Here is a 20600-nt window from a genome sequence, read left to right on the forward strand (position 1 = left end):
TTGACAGCGATTACCAACCACCAAGGTCATTTTTCAACTATAGAAATGACTTGCTATTGTTTAAGTGTAAATGATTACCATTTAGTTGCCTCTGAGGAAAATAGTTCGGTATTCCAACTGCTCATTTGTGCCAAAAAGTAGAAGGAAATTCTAGTCAAAGAAAGTTTGATGACTATCTATGTGACAGCAAAGACAGTTGTTTAGCATTATGTCAAACATTGTGTTAAGGGCTTATCTTAGTCTAAATCTCCATGATTCTATTAATGTAATCATTTCAAGTAGAGGTTTCCATAAGGTAGTGGCAATGCTGGTTCATAGGACCACTACAATCTCTTTGTTTCCCAGCTCCCAGTGCTTGCTCCTTCACCCTGGCCAAACTGCCTCCCAGCTCTTCCTAGAACATAGCAAACACTCTGGCTTCAGAGCCTTTGCACCTACTGTTCACTCTGGCTGGACCATCTTCCACTAGATATTCGTATGAAATGTTCCTCATTTCCATCAGGTCCCTGATCAAATATCACCTTCTCAGAGAGGATTCCCTGGACATACTGTGAAATAGCACCCCTCCGTACCCCAACAGGCATAATCTCCCTTAAACCCTACATTATTTTTATCCATCGCACTATCACAAACAAGCATGGTCTGTAATTCCTTATTGTTTGTTTTCCCCTTCTAAAATATAATATCCATGAGAGCAGGGACTTTGCTTTATTCACTGCTAAATCCCACACCAGGTGATGAGAATGCCTGGGAGATAGTCAGCACTCAGTAAATATTTTCTGAATAGAAGAATGAATGAATGAGTAATGTTTAAGGTGTTAAAGGAAAAATAGAGTTTCTGATAAAAAAAGACAATGCTTGAGTTAAACCAAGACAAACAGGTTTTCACTACATGTCTTTCAGACCTGTTTTTAAAGTGCTGATGTGGACTATGAATCCGGGGTAGCAACTTTCAGATAAGGGTTCCAAAGAATAACTTTTAGGGAGCTGGCCAAAAATGTGGGGAATTATCATGAAAATTGATGACAATGCCCTCCTTTTCTACTATTGAAGAGAACAGTGGATTACACAAAACAAAAAACAACGTGAGATTGACTCAGCAAGGACTTCCTCGTGACTTTGTATTTAAGACTAAGGATATTTATTAATTTATTTTCTATCTGTTAGGGCCTGGCAAACCCCAGAATGCATTTGAGGGAGTGTGGAAAGTTAAAACAAAACAAACAAAAAAAAAAAACCTTAGTGAACTTTTAAAAGGCACTTTATTGGTATTTAGCACATACTGAATTGACTCCACTGCCTAAAAGTCAATGCCACTTCTCATAATGGTCAAAGGTGTTTCCAAGCATAATAGAGTATCATGAAAGTGACAAGAGATAAGGGGCTCGTGCCTTTGAGATGAGGAAATCAAGTAAGGATAGCAGAGCACTGCAATAAGATCCTAATTTAGGAATCAAAACTTCTTGGTAATTGAAGAGAACAGCATTCTGAGAAAGATCAAAATACTTATAGAATGTTCCATATTTTGATATGGGTAGCTCACATGTAGTTGATTATAGCTGTCAAAATTCATCCAAATACAGACTTTGATTGCTACATTTTAATACATATCAATCATACTCCAATAAAATACTCTTAGCATTAAGAGGAGAAAAGTTCCCAGATCTCTGGAAACCTTGCTAAGAGATTCTTTTCTTATAATCATCATTTTAGATTAGTTCGAAAAAAGATAAAGCTGAAACATTTTCCAAAAATTGTAAAATCTCAAGATATTTGCAATCATGTTAAGAATTTGGAATATATAGTGAAAATGAAGGGGATTGGTCTGATTGGGCAGAAAACTGAATTAGAAAATATTTTAAAGGTTATGGATAATATAGTTAAAACATGAAGAAACAGGCGACCTAACTAAGACTAAAAAGTTATAAGCAGTTTACAGAGAAATGGATGTTATTCAAGTATTATAAAAGAATATAAACTCATTAACCAGAACAACCTATTTGCAAATTGGCCAGATAGATCCAAGTGTGAGTTGAAGTCTCACATGGGTCATTAAAAGGCATGAAAAAAAATTTTTTTAATCAACCATAATTGCAGTAGTTAAATTGCTAGTTCCTTTTTAAAATATCAATTTTTAAGCCACCAGCTATTTTAAAATTAAATTATTTTAACTAAAGAAATGAGAATTTTATGTATAACATTACTGTATTGCGTTTTCTCCAAACTTGTAAGAGTAATGTTTGCTCATTGTAATTATTTTGAAAGTTTAAGAAAAACATTAAAACCTTGGAAAAAATATTTCTTGTAATTCCACCACCAAATGGCAATCTCTACAGACACTCAGATGCATCTCACTCTAGTGCTTTTGGACATTCCATTTAGGAGGCTCAGACTATATTTGTAAGCAGAATCTTTAATATAAAATTAAATCATAAACTCTTTCATATGTCACTAAAAGCTCTTTGCATGGTGCATACACCATGATTTGCTTAATTATTCTCCTAATATCGAAATATCTTTGTGTATAGATATGTGTCTGCATTTGGATTATTTCCATACTACATATTCTTAGAAGTAGGATTACTAGGGTATGGACACGGTGAAAACTTTTGATGCATGTTTCCAAATTGGTTTCCAGAAAGTTAATAGCTATTTACACTTCCATTAGCATTATGTGATAGTACTTTCTTCACTATGCTGATGCCAGCATTGAGACTTATTGTTTTTCATCTTTCTTAATTTGATGGGATAGTAATGAGATCTTTCTCTTTTTTTTAACTTCTTAAAAGTGACTATAACAATTTGCATTTCCTCTGTCAATAATCTGTTAATGTCTTTAGTCAATTTATTTTGGAGGGTTTTAGTGATTTTTTAATTTGTATTGGTTTGAAGAGCTTTTTTATTAAGGATAATAATCAGTGGTATGTTGGTAAATGTTTAATAATCAGCAAACAATTTTTTTCTGGGTGATTCAAATCTAATTTGCAGTGTTTGCCTATTTCAATGGTGTAAATACTCTCACCTGATTGATTTCAAACACCAACATGACTGAACACGAAGATGGGAAGAAGCATGAACAATTGGGGGTCACGAACATGTGCATGCTGCTTGTAGCACACCACTGAAACCTTTGACAATAACATTTGTTATATATGTTTTTCCAGTTTTTTGTTTATATCTTAATTGTATTTAAAATACTTTTACACATTTCATATAAAGTTAAATGTTCCAATATTTTGCTTTGTGATTTCTCTCGTTACTTTTAAGAACAGAAATTTCTTCAAAGATGAAATTATCTCTATTATCTGTTATTTTTATGGTTTAACTTTTTATTTATTTATAGTCTGTCTTTTCCAAAATCTATACTGATGTATGACATGAAGTAGGGATCTAAATGGATTGTTTTCTGAATAACTTACCAGAGATCCCATAACCATCTGTAGACTTCCTCCCCCCTTGATTTGTGAGTTTCACGTATAGCATGTTTCTTTCTTAGATTTACCAAGGTCTTTGTTACGTTACATTGATCTATGTAGCTATACTGATTTACTTATCTTTATTTTGTAAGATTATTTAAGTACTTAGTAGGGCAAGTTCCCTTCCATCACTGTTCTTTACCAAAACAAAGCATAACAACATCTACTGTTATGGTCTGAATGTTTATGTCTCTCCAAATCATATGTTGCAATCCTAATGCCCGGTGTGGTGGTACTAGGAGGTGGGGCCTTTGGGGGGTGCTTAGGTCATGAGGGTGGAGCTCTCATGAATGGGATTAGTGCCCTCTTAAGAAAGATTCCACACAGCTCCCTAGTCCCTTCCACCATGTAAGAACACCGGAAGAAGCTGGCAACCTGCAACCCGCAAAAGGACTCTCGCCAGAACCAGACTAGGCTGGCGCCCTGATCTGGACGTCCAGCCTCCACAACTGTGAGAAATAAATTTCTGTTTTTATAAACTACACAGTCTGTGGTATTTTGTTATAGCAACCTGGACTACAACACCTACACACACACACACACACACACACACACACACACAAAAGAAAATAAACAAAACTCTAGCTAGAGTTTTTGACACTTTTATGTCTTCAATTAAAGCATAGGTTGTCTTGACCTGCCAACTTACAAATGGACAAGAGTCTGTATGTGGTCTTTGAAATTTCTATAATTCATTTGCTACAAAAATCCTTCTTTTCCTCAGAAAATTCATAAATACAACGTTTAAACGTAGTTCAGGCCTCGGTCAAATATAGCAACTAAACTCGAATGTTTTCCCACATCACAAATTTATTTGTGTTTTCCAAAGTCCTATACTCTCACTTTCTTTCTGAGTAAATACAAATTATTTTTATGTATCCTCACTTTACATTGCAATTTGTTTGAATGTTAAATATGATGTAATTTTTTTCCTATGGACAAGCAAATTTTTTTCAATTATTAAATTAATATTTATATATGAGTGCAAAAGATTAGAAAGTATTGTTCTTGGGACCACCAACTTGATGTAGAGTCAGCTCTATTTTAGAACACCCAGATTTAATGAAGACATGACTAAGGATACTCAAGGACAATATCTGAAGACAGTTGAGCTATAAATCTCTCGTTTTCTCTAAAAAGGTTTAGAACAACAAACCTTTTTCACTCCGTGCTTGTGAAACATTTGGTTCAGATTTTGTGTTGTATTACCTTCATTGTTTCCTGATTCAATCTGTAAAGGGTATTGCCTAATGCGTATGAAAGATCCCTTTTTCTAAACTTACCACCAATCCTGAAATAGGTTTTAATGAAAAGTTTTTGTATCAACGATGGCCAAATGACAACCCATGGCCAAACAGCACAATAAATATGTTTTGAATGGCCCACATAGGGTTTTTAAAAGCTTTTGAATAAGATGTCAATATTTTAAAATTGAGATATTTAACATAAAATCCAGATTTCTGGCTTCTGTTGAAACACTGTTAGACCATTGTTCTCACGTGCAACGATCAGTTGGAAGTAAGCCACCAGTGCCTTCCTGGGATAAGGCAGGGATGGCCTCTCTCTGACATAGGACTCTCTCACTCATTTATACTATTAGCCTAACTTGAAAATGCATTCAATTTTGTAACCTCAGCTTTGAATAATATTTTCTTACGTGTGATGGGAAATTAATGGGAATTTTTCCTTAATATTACAGATTTTAGAAGACCAAATAAGAGTTCGAGATCAGGCAGCCACAGGAACTAATTTTGCAGTACAGGAGCTAAACACCAAACACCTTCAAGGAGTTGGAGACCTTCGAGGACGAGTCGCCAGGTGAGAAACAGCATTAACTAACATTTAGTAGCAGTCAGTTCTTGGCCACTGAATTCTCATTCCCAAATAAGTTCCTTATTGTTCCAAACAAGTTCCAAACAAGACACTGTCTTTACATTAAGCTAAACTGATGAGATAGTAGTTGAGAAAGTGTGTCATAGAATTTAAAAAGCTCATGCTACCTAAGATCCAAGGTTTCTATAAAAGTCCCCTCATACGGTGTGTCCAGTTTGATCCACAAGTGACAAGAGTCTTCTCGACAGACTTCAACTGTGCAAATGCCAACATCCATACAAAGACACACCCTCATAACCACTTATAAAATCCCCAGAGGTGTCAAATTATAATTATTAAAACATTAAAATATGTAAGAATTACATATATAAGTCTAACAAAGGGATTTACTGCCAATGGATAAAATTTTGAATAACATCTTTTGTACGAGATTTCTAAATCCAAAGAATAATGGTAACAACTCAATCAAAATCTGTAGGCGTTCACAGTGGCAGGACTACTCGGGTAGACACAGCAAAGATAATTTGTGAATGGCTGACCATGAACACCTTCCCATTGCTACATCTTCTGCACCTCTTTCCTCAATCCTGGAATACCCCTACCTCCATCTTGTAAATCACTCTGAAGTGTTAATAACCAAATAAGAATTAGGTGATTAACATGTAAGACAAACTTCTCCATTCAATTCAACAAAAATATATTAAGCACTTACCATATGCCAGGCAGTGTGCTAGGATTCAGGGATTCAGCAACGTAGTCCACTTTCCACAACTGTTTACAGTCTACCTGGGAAAACAAGCCACAAATATAAGCCATGAGGTGAGCATTATAATGAAAGCCTGGGGTATTAGGGGACTATCCAGATCAGCTGGGGACATTGGGAACGCTTCCTGGTGGAGGTGAAATTTGAGATGAGTTTTTAAAGCTTGGTAGCAGTTAGCTAGACAAGGAAGAGTGGAAAAGAAACACGTCACATTTAAGAAATAATGTGCAAAAGAACAAAGGGATGAACTACTGTGACATGTTCAAGGGCCTACCTTTGAGAAAAGTATTTTAATTCTGGTATTTTGGGATTTGCATTTCGAGAGATGAGAGACTGGGAGATAAAGCTAGAGAAGTGTTCCAGAGTTGGATGATAAGAGATCTTGTGGGCCCAGATAAAGAGTTTGAACTTTATGTAGAAGGTTATCAATGGCCATGGGAAGAATTTAAGTAAGAGGATAACATTACCATGTTTAAGTGACATTCTGCTGATCTTGTGTGGGTGCTTCCTCTGTGCCAGGTACTGGCTAAATGCTTTCATTCATTACCTCCTTTCATCCTTAAATAACCCTATGAAGTATCACTCTTCAGGACAGCTACATATGGGTTTGGGTACATGCAGTGTTCCGGGAGACACAAGTCACATCAGCACCTATGTCTGGCAGGCCCTGGAGTTGTGTGGTGGACAAACAGTGCAGCTACATGCAGGGATCTCGGCATCATTACCCCCTCATGGAGGTTGAGAAACTTGTCGCAGTTCACAAACCTAGAGAGCAGCAGAATCTGGATCCAAAGCCTGGTCTATCTGACACCAGAGACCAAATCCTTAACCTCCAGCCTACACTGCACAGACCAGCTGTCCCAGAGGGTGGGAGACAAGGTGGGGGTGGGGGGAGAAGTGTGAGGGAGTGAGTGGCAGCAGCAACTACTCCTGTGTAGTCTTTGGGGGTCTGAATGTGGACTCACGGGAGAATATTCTAACCAAAAATAGAAGTTGTTCTGACAATAGCATTTTATGTATACAAATGTCTGAAATGGCTTTTGATCATGACATTGGTGTATACCATGCAGCTTCCATTTTGATTAGATTAATTCCTTATTTATTTACTTTTTAAATTTTTCTTCCCAGCAGTCTCCCCACCCGCAACCACAGTCGCCTGGTATCCGTCCCTTCAAGGGATTGCTCAGGCAAAATTACCATCCTAACTCACCTTTGGCTCAATATTGGCACCAAAAAAGTCTTAAGAAACATATTTCTGGGTCCTAATAATGTTGACAGTCATAAAACAAACAATATGTGTAGCACTTAGTATGATAACAAGAAAATGTATTTCCTAATATATATTATTTGATGACCGTCTAAACAGTTACTTTAAAAAAAGGACAGACTTCAAAGGGATCTCTGATCATTCCTGTAGAAAAGATGCAGCCATCAGCATTCTCTCTCCTGTCTTTCACACACATAGGAGCATATTGAAACGTGTGGTCCACACAATATGTAACCTGCTCTCCCGAGAGGCCTGAGTGGTGTGGTGGTGTGGAGTTCCCTGACATGCTGGGAAGATGGTTAATCTTTCATTCCAGCCCCCGTATCATCAGAGTTTCCTTCCTTAAATTACCAAATGCAACTTAAGGGCCAAAGCTTTATTCCTGTGTTAGTGTGAATTATTTTTGTCCTAATATAAGACAACACTTGACTGAGACCACTCAAGGAGCAGGCATTTTGAGTGGAGCTAAGAGGAGGGAAATTGTGTTTTGAAAATGCGTTAAAAGACTTGGGTGGGCCAGGACATTTTTTCTAACCAGAAGAGAATTACCAATCTGGGAGCCAAGGAAAGAGGCTAATAGGAGAAAAATAGATTCAAAGTACGACATAGAAGAGGAAAAACTTTCAACTTTGCCTTACCATACGCAGCATGGAATATTCCCAAAACATGAAAATCTGCTGGCACTTCTATAACTGAGTTAACACAGCAGGCTAAAAATTTCCTCCCAATTTCCAACTCCATTCCAGTGTCTTCATCTACTCCAAGTCAATTCTCTGATTTGGGCCGGAGTGTTAATATCCAACCTGGTTTCTCTCCCATCAGGAAGAGAAGAGGAAAATGAAGAAGGAGAGTCCTGTATATGCTCCTACATCTACCAACTCATTATTCAAAGAACTTTAGAACTTTTGCCATCAAATGAATACACAGACCCTACTGTAGTAGTAACAAATGTTATGAACCTATTGATCTCACAACCAATTTCCATCTTGCCACTAGATGTGATTCCAGCATTGTGAAGCTTTCTGGAGATATGCATTTCATCAGGCACGAGCACCAGCAAATTGAAAAAACAATTCAAGAGCTCATGTCTGCTGTAGAAACTGTTTCGAAGAACTTGGATATGAAGGTAACTGAAAATAGTTGGAATACTTATATTATGTGTTACTGCCAGAAGTCCGATCAGTACAGTTTATCAAAATGCCCAGTCAAGTGGTAATTATTCAAAAGAACTCTTTTCTTCCACAGGGTTTAAATATGACAGCTGATGCATACACACCATTAGTATTGTCAGTTCAATCAACAAATATTTAATGAGTGAGTCCTATGTTCCAACACACCCACCCAATTAAGTGTGCCACTTGATTTTACCATTGTCATTATTTCCTTCCTCTCTGAGTTCCCCTCAAAACTATAGAACCAGGGGTTAAAAGCAAAAGAATTTCCCATGGTAGCTATTATTATTAAAGTCCCAACATAAATGTGAGTTGATCATGGCACATCCCTGCCATCGGTTATGTCTCTTAGAAAATAATATATAGGACCACTGGCCTGGAGGTTCAAGGCCATTTCTACACCGGCCCCTGCTTCTCTCTTCAGTTCACCCCGTGCCTTGGGGCTCATGCTTTGTACACAGTGATACTGAACTACTTTGCAGGGAAGTCCCCGCTCACTCCAAGATATTGCACGGCCTCCATGTTGTTCTTATTCTCTTCTGCCTGAAATGTCTCTCCCCTTTCTCATCTTCCCAGCTAGTGGCTTGACTGAAGAAGCCAGTGCAAAGCCTTCTGTGCCCCACTTTGTCACATGCCTTACAGGAAGCAAGCACGTCTCTTCGGAAGTCGTTGGGGCAGAACAAAGTAGAAGTCTTTTGGGCACTGGGGGAGATGAACGTGTGGTGTGTGATTATTTGTTTCTGGGAGCCAGTTTGTCAAGAAGGGAACGTTCACAGAGGCACACGGCTTACTCCAGTCCCATCAGTGTCCCCTGGTCCACTCCCGTATGCACCCATCTAATTAGTCCTAATACTTTTCTGATTGATTCTCTTCGTTTTTCAAGATAGTCCATCATGTCAAGAACAAATTGTGACAACTTTACCTCTGGTTTTCTGATTTAACTCCTCATTACTTTTCCCTTAAGGCCTTGACCAGAACGTACAGGACACTGTTAAATAAAAGTTGTCATAGAAGCAAGTTATCTGGTTCCTGACTGTACTGGGAATGTGTTTGTTGTTTGTTGTTGGCTGTTGATTTGAGTGATACATTGTTAGCCCTGTGAAGGTGGTATCCATCAGTTCCTATCCGTTTTTATTGGGACCGAATATTTATCAACGTTGAGGCCTTTTAGATGTCAACGAATGCCTACAACACCATATTGGTTGTTTCTTGGTTTGGGTGTTTGCTTGTTTGTTTGTTTACTTCTTTGGCTTTCTAATGTGCTATGTTACTGTATTTCCCAATACTGAAACATTCTTGTATTTCTAAAGCGAAAGCTATGCAGTCATTGTGTAATATTTTATTTTGCACCTAAATTCAAAAGTGACACTGGACTATAGTTTCTCTTTCTCAGTTTAAAAACAAAACAAAAACAAAAATAGGTAATACATGGTCTAAAAATCAAAATTATGCAATATACCCTGAGAATTTTCACTCCCACCTTTGTCACAACTACCACACTTTTATGCCTCTCATAGGTAATCATTTTTATTAGTCTACTATGGATCATTTCAGTATGCCTTTATGCAGACAGACGCAAATGCAAATATATATATATATTCCTATTTCCCCTTTATTACACAAAAAATAGCATTATATATATATATGTGAGTGTGTGTCTATATATCTATATCTATGTATCTATGTATCTATATCTATGTACATAGATATAGATATGTAGATATAGATGACATACAGATATAGATATATATTACAAAACATCTGTCTCTTTTTTTACCTAAACAAATATATCTTGGAGAGCCACGCTATGAGGACATGGAGAGCTTCCTCATTCGTTTTTAACGACTGCAGATTCTCCCTCTGTATACAGTAGTTCATTTAACTAGACTCGTGATAAACATTTGGGTTCTTTACAACATTTTGCTCTTTCAAACAATGCTGCAGTGTATAACCTTGCATTTGTGGCATTTTGCATGTGTGTAGGTATGTCTGTAGGATAAATACCAGAAGCGGGATTGCTGGGTCAAAGGTACATGTGTTTATTTTGAAAGATCTTGTTCTCTGTGGGACCTTAATCATATTGCACATCAACCAGCGATTTTATTGTTCCATAATCCTATTGCCTCACCAATGATCGGCTTTTGAATTTTATCATTCTTATAGGAAAAACAGCATCTCCGTGTTTTAATAAGCCTTTCTTATTATGAATGAGGTTGAGCATCTTTCATACATTTAAGAGCTATTTGTATTTCTGTTTCAGTGAGCAGTTTGTTCATGTCTTTTCACCATTTTCCTATTGACCTATTTTTATTTTTCTTCTCAATATCTAGGAGCTCTTTATGTTAGGGAAATAAGCTCTTTCTCTATAAGATGAGCTGCAAATACATTTTTCCAATTTGTCACTTGTCTTTTGACATGCATATGTTCTCTATTTGTAGCTGAACTTATCAGTCATTTCTTTTGTGGCTTCTAGAATTTTAAGTCACAGTTACAAAGGCTTGAAAGAATTGCTCATATTTCCTTCTAACATTTTCAATGCTTTATTGTTTATATTTAAATTCTTGATTTGGTGTTTTTCCTAGTATAGGATGTAGCTTAGTTATTATATTTTTGAAGGCTCATAGTGTTTTTAATATCTGGTAGGGCTAATCTCTGCTAGTGCTTTCTTTTTCTTTTTCTTTTTTCTTTTTTTTAATTGGGGAACAGTGCTTTTTTCCAAGACCCATCAGCTTCAAGTCGTTGTTTTCAATCCAGTTGTGGAGGGCACAGCTCACTGGCCCATGTGGGAATTGAACCAACTCAGTTGGTTATGAGCACTGTGCTCTAACCAACTGAGTCAACTGGCCCACCCGCTAGTGCTTTCTTTTTTCCCTTTTCCTGGTGATAATTGTTTTTGCACAAGATTTTAAAATCAACCTATCTAGTTCCAGCAAATGAAGCAATAAACTCTTTAATTTTTGTTAAAAACATGTTAAATGTATAAATTAACTTTAGCATGGACATAGTCACAATACTGAGCTTTCATCTAAGAACATGGCGTGCATCCCATTTGTTCAGGTTTGCTTTTATTTCCTTTAGGAAAGGTTTCAGATTTTCCTCATACAGTTTTGGCATCATTATCATTTCTTCTTAAATATATTTTGATATTTTATCTTTGTTTCACTTTAGTTTATTGTAATGGATTTCATTGTATCTTCTGACTGGTTGTTAGTTGTATATCATGAAAGCTATATTAATTTTATACTCCACTAACTCAGTGAATTCTATTGTTGATAATAATAATTTTTCAGGTTTTTTTCCAGGCACATAATCACATTTTAAAATAATCTTTTCCCATTTCCCTTATCTTTCCCCATTTTCATATGCATTATTTCTCTCCCTTGTCTAATTGCTTTAATATTAAATACCAGTGTCAGGAAGTGGGCATCCTACTCTTGTGACTTTAACAGAAATGCCCCCAGTGTTTCCCTTATCACAGGGAATAATAAACATATTTAATACATAATTATTCCTATTTTACAGAGGTTGTTTTTCTTCCTAACAAAAAATGATTAGGAATTTTGCCAAGTGCCTTTTCAGCATTTGTGGAAATAATCATGTGAGTTTTCTCCTAAGTTCTACTAACATAGTTATTTATATTAATACATTTCCTACTATAAAACCATCCTTGCTTTTTAAAAAATAAATTGCACTTGATTATGATGTGGTTTTTGTGTGTGTGTTGCGGGATACTGTTTGCTGCTATTTTATTTTAAAAGTTTGCATCAATGTTTACAAATGAGATTAGTCTCTGGGTTTTTTTATGTGTACACAATCTTTTCAGATTTTGGAATCAATGTTGAACTGACTTCAGAAAAATAATTCGGAAGTTTTTCTTACTTTTTCTATGCTGTGTAACAGTTTAAAGAGCATTATAATTTTCTGTTTTATAAGAATTTGGCGGCTTTGCCTCTGAAATTATCTGGGCATGATGCTTTAAAGGAAGGAAGAGTTCTTTGATATCTCTGCTCAATTTTTTTCTATGGAAATTGGTCTGTTTAAACATTCTAGCTATTCAAGGGTCAGCATTAGTAAATTATTTTCTCTTGGAAAAAATATCTGTTTCACTCAAATTTTGAAATTTATTCATTAGCATAAAGTAGTGCAAAAATACTTTTAGGATTGTTTTAACCTCCTCTACTTTTGTTTTTTACCCTTGCCATTCTATCATTTTATTTGTTCTCTTTTTCCCCTTGATTAGTTAGGGTAGTCATGGCTTAACAACTATACTGATTGTTCTCCAATGAACCACTCTTTTAATGTATGTATTTTAAAATTCTGCTTCCATGCTGTTTTCCATCTCACCAATTTAAGCTTTTGTCACTTTTGCTTCTCCTGCAGTTTGCTTTGCTGTTCTTTTTCTAACTTTTTGAACCATATGTATTTCTACATTTATGGCTGTGACTTTTTCCTGAGCATTCCTTTATCACTATATACCCTGGGTTTTGATATGTAATGTCCTCATTGTTTCCTAGAAATTTTGCAATTATATGTTGTATTTTTCTTTTAATTGAACAGTTAAGAAGAATTGTTGTTGGTTTTTTCCTCTAAGTACTCTTTGTATTTTTATGCTGGTATTTATTTTTAATTTTATCTCATAATAATTAAAATCTGTTGTATATAACAGTATATACCAGTTTTAGATTTAGGAATATTTTGAGGGTTTGTTTTTTGGTTTTTGTTTTTTTTGGTGGCCAGAAAGTAAAGTTCTGTACATGTTCTAAAAGAATGTGTATATTCTGCGTTTTTATTATCTGTTAGTTTATCCTTGTAATTCTATAGCTGTTTTCTTTTAGTTCAACATATAAGGTAAATAAAGGTCCAAAACTCTATTTTTTACTGTGGATTCTATTTCTTCATCTACAAAAATGACCATCTTTGTCCATTTAACATGTTTCGTCTTGAATAACATTTTTATCTACCAATTGCTCTGACTACTTTCTTTTTCTTCACTTTTGCCAGGCATGTATTTGCATATTTGCCTATTATTTCACTATTAAAACAATCCTGTCTTAAGTGCACCTCCTATAAATAGCCATTCATGTATTATTGGTTGCCCACCCAACATTTATCTATTCAAACCCTTCCATTATTCACCTCCTCCTTCTCTAAGAAAGCTCTGATTTTGTTAAGTGCCCACTCTCCTCCATAGGACCTTCTGTTTCAGGAGCTGAATTCTGTTTGGCCAGAGCTGTCATTTAGTTTCATTCCGCTTAACAGTGATTAGTTTAGTCGTGATTATGTGCTGCCACTCTGCATCTGTTTTCCAATCCAGTCCTTTTACCTAAAGGAACTTCCTCAATGTTTCTGGCACGTGCAAAGCACTCTTATCCTAACTTCCAGGACTGGAATTGTTTATATGCCTAAATCATTTCACTTGGGATTCACTTGTGCTCATGTCAGAGTCCTACCTACAAGTTCCTGAGGCCTAATATTAGGCCACTCATGTGTGTTTTTCTCAGAGCCTAATTGTTCATTTAAACATGCATTAAATAAGTATTTGGTGAGCATTTACCACTGGCCACCTAATGTACACTGAGGACCTGGGGGTTCTAGAGGATATCGTGGCTTACGTTGTGATTGGAAGACAGAATGAAGAAATCGTAAAATTAACACATTGACAAATAAACTGATATCAGTAGTATGTTGTTTTTCTATCATTAGTAGTCTATTGTCAAAAGAACATTATAGATAGCAGAAAGGAACACTCCCTTATTATTCTTTCCCTGGAGATAGTTCTGTAACTGTTGAATCATTCCTTTGAAAAATGCAAACATGCTTTAGGTTCCAGTCTGTTTCCTGGCTCCTTTAGGAATAAAATATAATTAATGTAAGTGCTAGTGATTTTGTGCACACGCGCAAAAAGTTCCCTTTTGTCCTTTGATTAGGTAATGCAGCTCTTAGGGAAGATAGAGGCTTCCAGTTCTGAGCAAATCTCAAATTTAAAGACGGTCCAGGGGGATTACCGCCGCGAAATGAATCTTTTGGAGTTCAAGTAAGTGAATGGAAGATTTTTAATTCTGTTCAATGCGTTCCAAAGAGTTTTGTCTAATGAACGCATTGGCATTAAATAAAAACCTATTCCAGGAATATGAACCTGGCCAAGAAACAGCAACAAATTGATGTGCAGAATACTCTAAAGTAACTTATGCAATATTCATAATAAAAGAATATTAATATTAATTTTGTCATTCTCTTTGCATAATAACTCAATTGAATTGATATACTCATTCAAACCTTTCCTATAAAGGAATTTTATTTATCATTAATTGTATATTGCAATGCCTCAATGTTAAAGCACTACTGAATATACATTGATTCCACAAGATTATAAGTAATTTGTAAAACACCTCTGATTACACAAGCTTTTCTTAAAAGCTTTTCTAAGATTTCTTCTCAGATCCTCTGCTTGTTCTTTTACATTATCCCTTGTTAAGACTGGTCTCTAACCCATCTTAAATTGAGTTTTTCCCCTATGCAATGGAGAAAGCAGTAAATAAGACAAGACTCCACAAACATTCAAATTATGGGCCTCCTTATCCTCAAATCCTCCTTTCTTGTTTAAATGACCACCACTTCCTGGGATCCTGATATAGGCAAAAGAACATTCTAGTCATTTGGATGATACTACCTTACTGCTCCCTCTACCCTTGTTCTTTTTCCTGTCTGTCCCACATTACTCAGGTTTAATGCCTTGGTCAAATCTCATATTCTGATCATACTCTGCTTTCTCCATTTTTCTCCATCTCCACCATATTTCATGAACTCTTAGTGCCACTGACTATAAGATGTACCATTTTATTTCTGTACTTCTAAAACATGAAGCTAACAATTACACCGGAAGATACTATCATTTTAAGACAGCTCCCAATTTCATAGATATTAAAATGGGAAGTATGTGTGCCCTAGGAATTGATGAAAAACAGTAGTCATCACTAAAACTCAGAGAAATAGATGTCTTGAATAAACAGAAAATACCCACTTTATTTATACTCTAAAAAAGCCTATCTAGGTTCTTAAATTCTAGCACAATGAGAATGCTCAATAAATACATGTGGGGTTTCATCTAATCGCTTTCGCTTTGAATTAAGAAAAATGTCCAAAGGAGAAGTAGAAAAGTAAAGTGTTTCTAGAAATACAGTTTAAGAATTGATTTTATTGGGGGAGAAATTGGACTTATAATCTGAAATGGACTGTCTTAAAGAGATGAAGTATATTAACAAATAGAAAAGAGGTGTATAGGAATTGTATACCTGCAATCTATGTAACTTTAACTATTGTCACCCCAATGAACTTTAATTTAAAAAAAAAGAAAAGAGGAGTATAGGAGATGTTTAAGATCTAGGGTTAATTGCTTTATTGATGATGCTGTGTACTTTTTTCATCTTCAGTCCTGTGGGAAATGGGCTTATAGACAAATAATCTAAATAGTTAAATCTGAGTCTGGGTACTTTTATAATAGTATAAACTTGAATCATTTCTCATTTGAAATGATGAAGTCTTAAAATTTCATTAGTATTAACAGTAGGTAACAGTAAGTTTATAAACTGGATTTTTCCCCAGGCAAATATTTATGAGCTCTAATAAGTCACTGAATTACACAATTTACACAATTGAGTCTTTTTAATTTAAACTTTCTCCATCTTTTTTTAATTAAAAAGTAATATGCATTCATTATAACTAACAAAATAAAACAAAGATGAAAAAAGAGGTCACCACCTCAGCTTCCTTGTGTAACCAATGCTAACACCAGGGATGTATCATTCCACAATTTCTTCCTTGTTAATATAAATATGTAACAGAAAGAAGATGCTTTGTGTGTGTGCATACACACACACACACACACACACACACATATGCTGGGATGCCAAAAAAATGTATACAAGTAGACCTTGGTCCACGTTACTCAAGCAGTTATACTCCGTAATCAGAAGTGTCTGGATGCTGATGGCAACCACTTTGAGCACCTCTTGTAATTGCAGAAGTCAAATGTGACTTGTATTCATCTTTCGTTATTGGTATATATTATTACAATTTAATAGTTTTTTTCTTTCTTAAAATGGGTATACATTTTTTGGCATCCTCTATATATCCATACTTACATATACATTTATATATTTATATATGACATGTATATTATATATGTGTATATATGTCACACATTATAGGCATGAGTTTTTAAAGTAAATCCTGTAGACATTACTCAATAATTTGCTTTTTTTCCACTATAGCTTGGATATCTCTCTAGATCGGTGAATATTATCCTAATAATATTTTTCAAAAATGCATAATATTTTAACTTGCAGATATGCCATAATTAATTCAACCATTTATCTTATTGATAGATAATAACTTCCTTCCAGTTTATGGCTACCACAAACAAAAACATTATCATGTGTACATCCTTAGATAACCTTAGCTATAGGGGCTTTTAGTTCTAGAGCCAAGATTCCTAGGTCAAAGAGTTTACACATTTACTAATTTTTATAAATTTCTTTTTTAAAATTTACACTCCCGCTAACAGTATATGAGATCTTTCTCAACATTCTCACCAACACTGAATGCTCTCTTTTTAATATTTGCCAATTATAAGATGAAAAATAACATCTCTTCTTTTGATTTTCATTCCCTTCTCCATTTGTATTTTCTTTTCTGTGAATTGCCCATTCTTATCATTTGTCAAATTTCATACTGTGATTTTCATCGGGGTTTTTTTTTAATCAATTTATAGGATTCCTTCACATCAGGGATATTAACCTTTTGTATTGCAAATTTATTTTTCTCAAAGAGAAAGTATTACAAGTACTTTCAAGAGAAAGTAAGGCAGGTAGGGCTCTTTTTAAAAAAATTATTATTAACCGGAGCATTGTCAAATCAAAGTAGACGGGGTATAGACTTGCTTCTTTTTTGGAAAAGAAATAACTTTCTCTGATCAAAGGGATTAAAAGCATTTTAATAACATTAAAGGGTAAGTTTAATTGAGCAATTTTCCCATTTAGAAATGTTAAAAAATTCAAGTTAAATGGTCATTTAAACACATTTTACATTGAACTTAAAAGCCATGATACTGTCTGCGGGTTTGCTAGTGATTTCTAGGACTTTGGCACTGATCACTAAACCTGAAAAAGGAGACACACAGTCTGTAATTGGAGCCCCTGCATTGAGCCTCCTTTTTCAAGAAGGGTCTTAGTCAGATGCTTAGCTAAGTAATGACCAAAGCCAACACTTAGCACTTAGAGAGCAAGTTTGGGCCATCGTGACATAAAGCTGCCTTCTAGCAAGGGTTTGGCACAGGCAGAACCTACCAATCACTCCCCTAGATAGCCCTTGCTGCTGATGCTGTCTAATTGATAGTGATTTATAAGAAAATAAAGAAGTATTTGGTCAGTGGAGTAAATGCAGAGGCTTAGATGTTACCACACAGCTTTAAAAATGCTATCACAGAGGAAAGTTACAAAATGATCCAAGGCAAGAACATATCCATCTTTGTATCCTCAGCACCCCTTATTTAGACACAAATAGAAGCCAATGAGTGAATGAATGAGTGAATGGATGAATGAATGTTTTCAGTACCTATCATATGTTAAGTTGTGTTTTGGAATATCCAAAGACATAATCATAGCCACAGAAATTAGAGGAGAAAATGTATAAATAAGTGAAAAGTTAAACATAGGTAAAGTAAAAGTTAAGGCAATATTAAGTGAGATATATTGGAAGGCAGAAATAATATAGTAATTGTTATTTGTAAATCCCTACCAATCATTAAGTGTTCAAGACGTGCACCCAACTCTGTAGGGTGGATCTTATCCCCATTTTCAAAGATGAGGAAACAACTTATAATCATGGAGATTAAGTAATTTGTCCAAAGTCACACAGCTAGAAAATGTCTGACTACAAATCTCAGGTTAGTTTTGTTAATCCATGATGCCTCCATCTCATGATTTGACTTGTTACTAAACTAATTGGCCTACAGAAATTTAGAGAAATGAAAAGTAATATCTGATTGAAACTATGAAGGTATAAGGCTATGATGATATTGGGATTTAAGCTCAAGTACAATTTAGAATGGCCAAGAAATACATCTTCCTATCAGAATGGAGTTGGAGTTGCTTTATAATTAGTGTCCCTAATTAGAAATCACGGAACATTAAGAAGTTAGTTTAAGGTATAAACTTAGCAGAAAAAAATATTTCTGGAAATTAAGTTCTTGCTTCTAATATGAAACAAAATCTAACACTCAATCTCCAAAGAAATAATATTACGTGGTCTAAAACATTTATGGAAATACGACTATAAAAAATAAAAATATGTTCTGCGACCATTAAAAATCGAGAAGGATCAAAATGGTGGCGTGAGGTGAGCCTCTGTAAAGCTCCCCTGGAATTTACAACTAATCGAACAACAATAACTCCACAAAGGACTCCCTGCACAACAGACAGGCAAGACAAAGAGACCCACTACTGAATTCACCTAAAGGTGGGTGAATCAGGCAAGCGGGGGAGGAGGGACGGGAGTAGTGCAGAGACAGAGCCATGTGAGTGCAGGATGCAGACCTAGTTCAGTGCTCCGAGTTCCCTGCATCCCAGAACTACCGCAGCTGCAGGAGAGGGAAGAACTCGGACTGGAGGGCTCCATTTATGGCCCACAGGGCTGAGGGGGCAACATATAACATAGATGAACCCAACGCTCATGGCAGAGACCTCGGAGAAAAGACTGAGGGAAGAAGGCTGAAAACAGTGGTTGAAGCCCTCAATGCCAAGCAGAGAACGGAAGCCTTAGGCACTGAGACTAGCCACCCCCTCCCTACCCTGCCAGAGCTCACCCCACCCCCACCTGCCCTGTGCTAGAAGTGGAACAGTAGCAGTGTCAGATCAAAAGAACAGAATATTTGCTGTTCTGAGAACTGTGGACTGCAGACACAGATTCACAGCCCAACTAGTTCCAGCAAAGGGGAGGGAGCTGTGGAAGCAGGACGAGCTATGGTGATGGTCACCGCCATTTCTCTGGGCCACCGCTCACAATTCACCCCGCCCCTGGCCCCACCTATCTGGGTGGATCCCTGCAGGAGTAAACAGAACTGCTGAAACATATAGGCTCTGAATCTGGTGCAGGAAGAGCTTTGGAACTTCAAAAGCTCTCCGCATACCCACATGGACACTGCATCCTGTGACCCAGGCGAACCATTAACAGAGGAGAAGCCCATCTCCCAGGGAATACCCCCATTGTGTGAGAAGCTGGAATAGTGCAGAGAAAACATAGCACTACCATGTGAGAGAGAGAAAAAAAAGGCTGCAGAGTAGCAGATTGGATCAAAAAACTAAACCCAACCATATGCTGTCTCCAAGAGACACATCTCAGCTACAAGGACAAGCATAGACTCAAAGTGAAAGGGTGGAAATTAACACTCCAAGCAAATGGTACCCAGAGAAAATCAGGTGTAGCCATAATGATATCAGATGAAACAAACTTCAGGGTGAAAAAGATAACAAGAGACAAAGATGGACATTTCATAATGTTAAAGGGGACTATACAACAAGAAGGCATAACAGTCATCAATATTTATGCCCCCAATCAGGGAGCACCGAAATATACTAAGCAACTACTAACAGAACTAAAGGGAGAAATTGACCAAAACACAATTATACTAGGGGACTTAAATACATCATTGACAGCTATGGACAGATCATCCGAACAGAAAATAAATAACGAAAAGCAGCCCTAAATGATACATTAGATGAAATGGACATAATTGACATATATAGAGCACTTCATCCTAAAACATCAGACTATACATTCTTTTCTAGTGTACATGGAACATTCTCAAGGATAGATCATATATTGGGACATAAATCAGCCTCAAAAAATTTAAAAAGATTGAAATCATACCAAGCATATTCTCTGATCACAAGGCTTTGAAATTGGATATCAACTGCAAAAAGAAAGCAGGAAAAAACACAAATACATGGAGATTAAACAACATACTTTTAAAGAATGACCGGGTCAAAGAAGAAATTAGAGGAGAGATCAAAAGATACATAGAAACAAATGAC

General features: G+C 36.0%; 1 protein-coding gene across 2 annotated transcripts in view; it reads left to right on the plus strand.

Moving 5' to 3' along the window:
* Positions 1-20600, plus strand: part of FAM81B (family with sequence similarity 81 member B) — a 43634-nt gene that overhangs the window by 13911 nt on the left and 9123 nt on the right. For both annotated transcript variants that reach the window (XM_019727991.3, XM_074328706.2), the window contains 3 exons: positions 5176-5294; positions 8336-8465; positions 14439-14545. In XM_019727991.3, coding sequence (XP_019583550.2) covers positions 5176-5294; positions 8336-8465; positions 14439-14545 — 356 coding nt within the window. The remainder of the gene's footprint in view (positions 1-5175; positions 5295-8335; positions 8466-14438; positions 14546-20600) is intronic.

This window comes from Rhinolophus sinicus, chromosome 3, assembly GCF_057876585.1.
Source record: "Rhinolophus sinicus isolate RSI-liver-muscle chromosome 3, RSI-T2T, whole genome shotgun sequence".
NCBI classification, from domain to species: domain Eukaryota; kingdom Metazoa; phylum Chordata; class Mammalia; order Chiroptera; family Rhinolophidae; genus Rhinolophus; species Rhinolophus sinicus.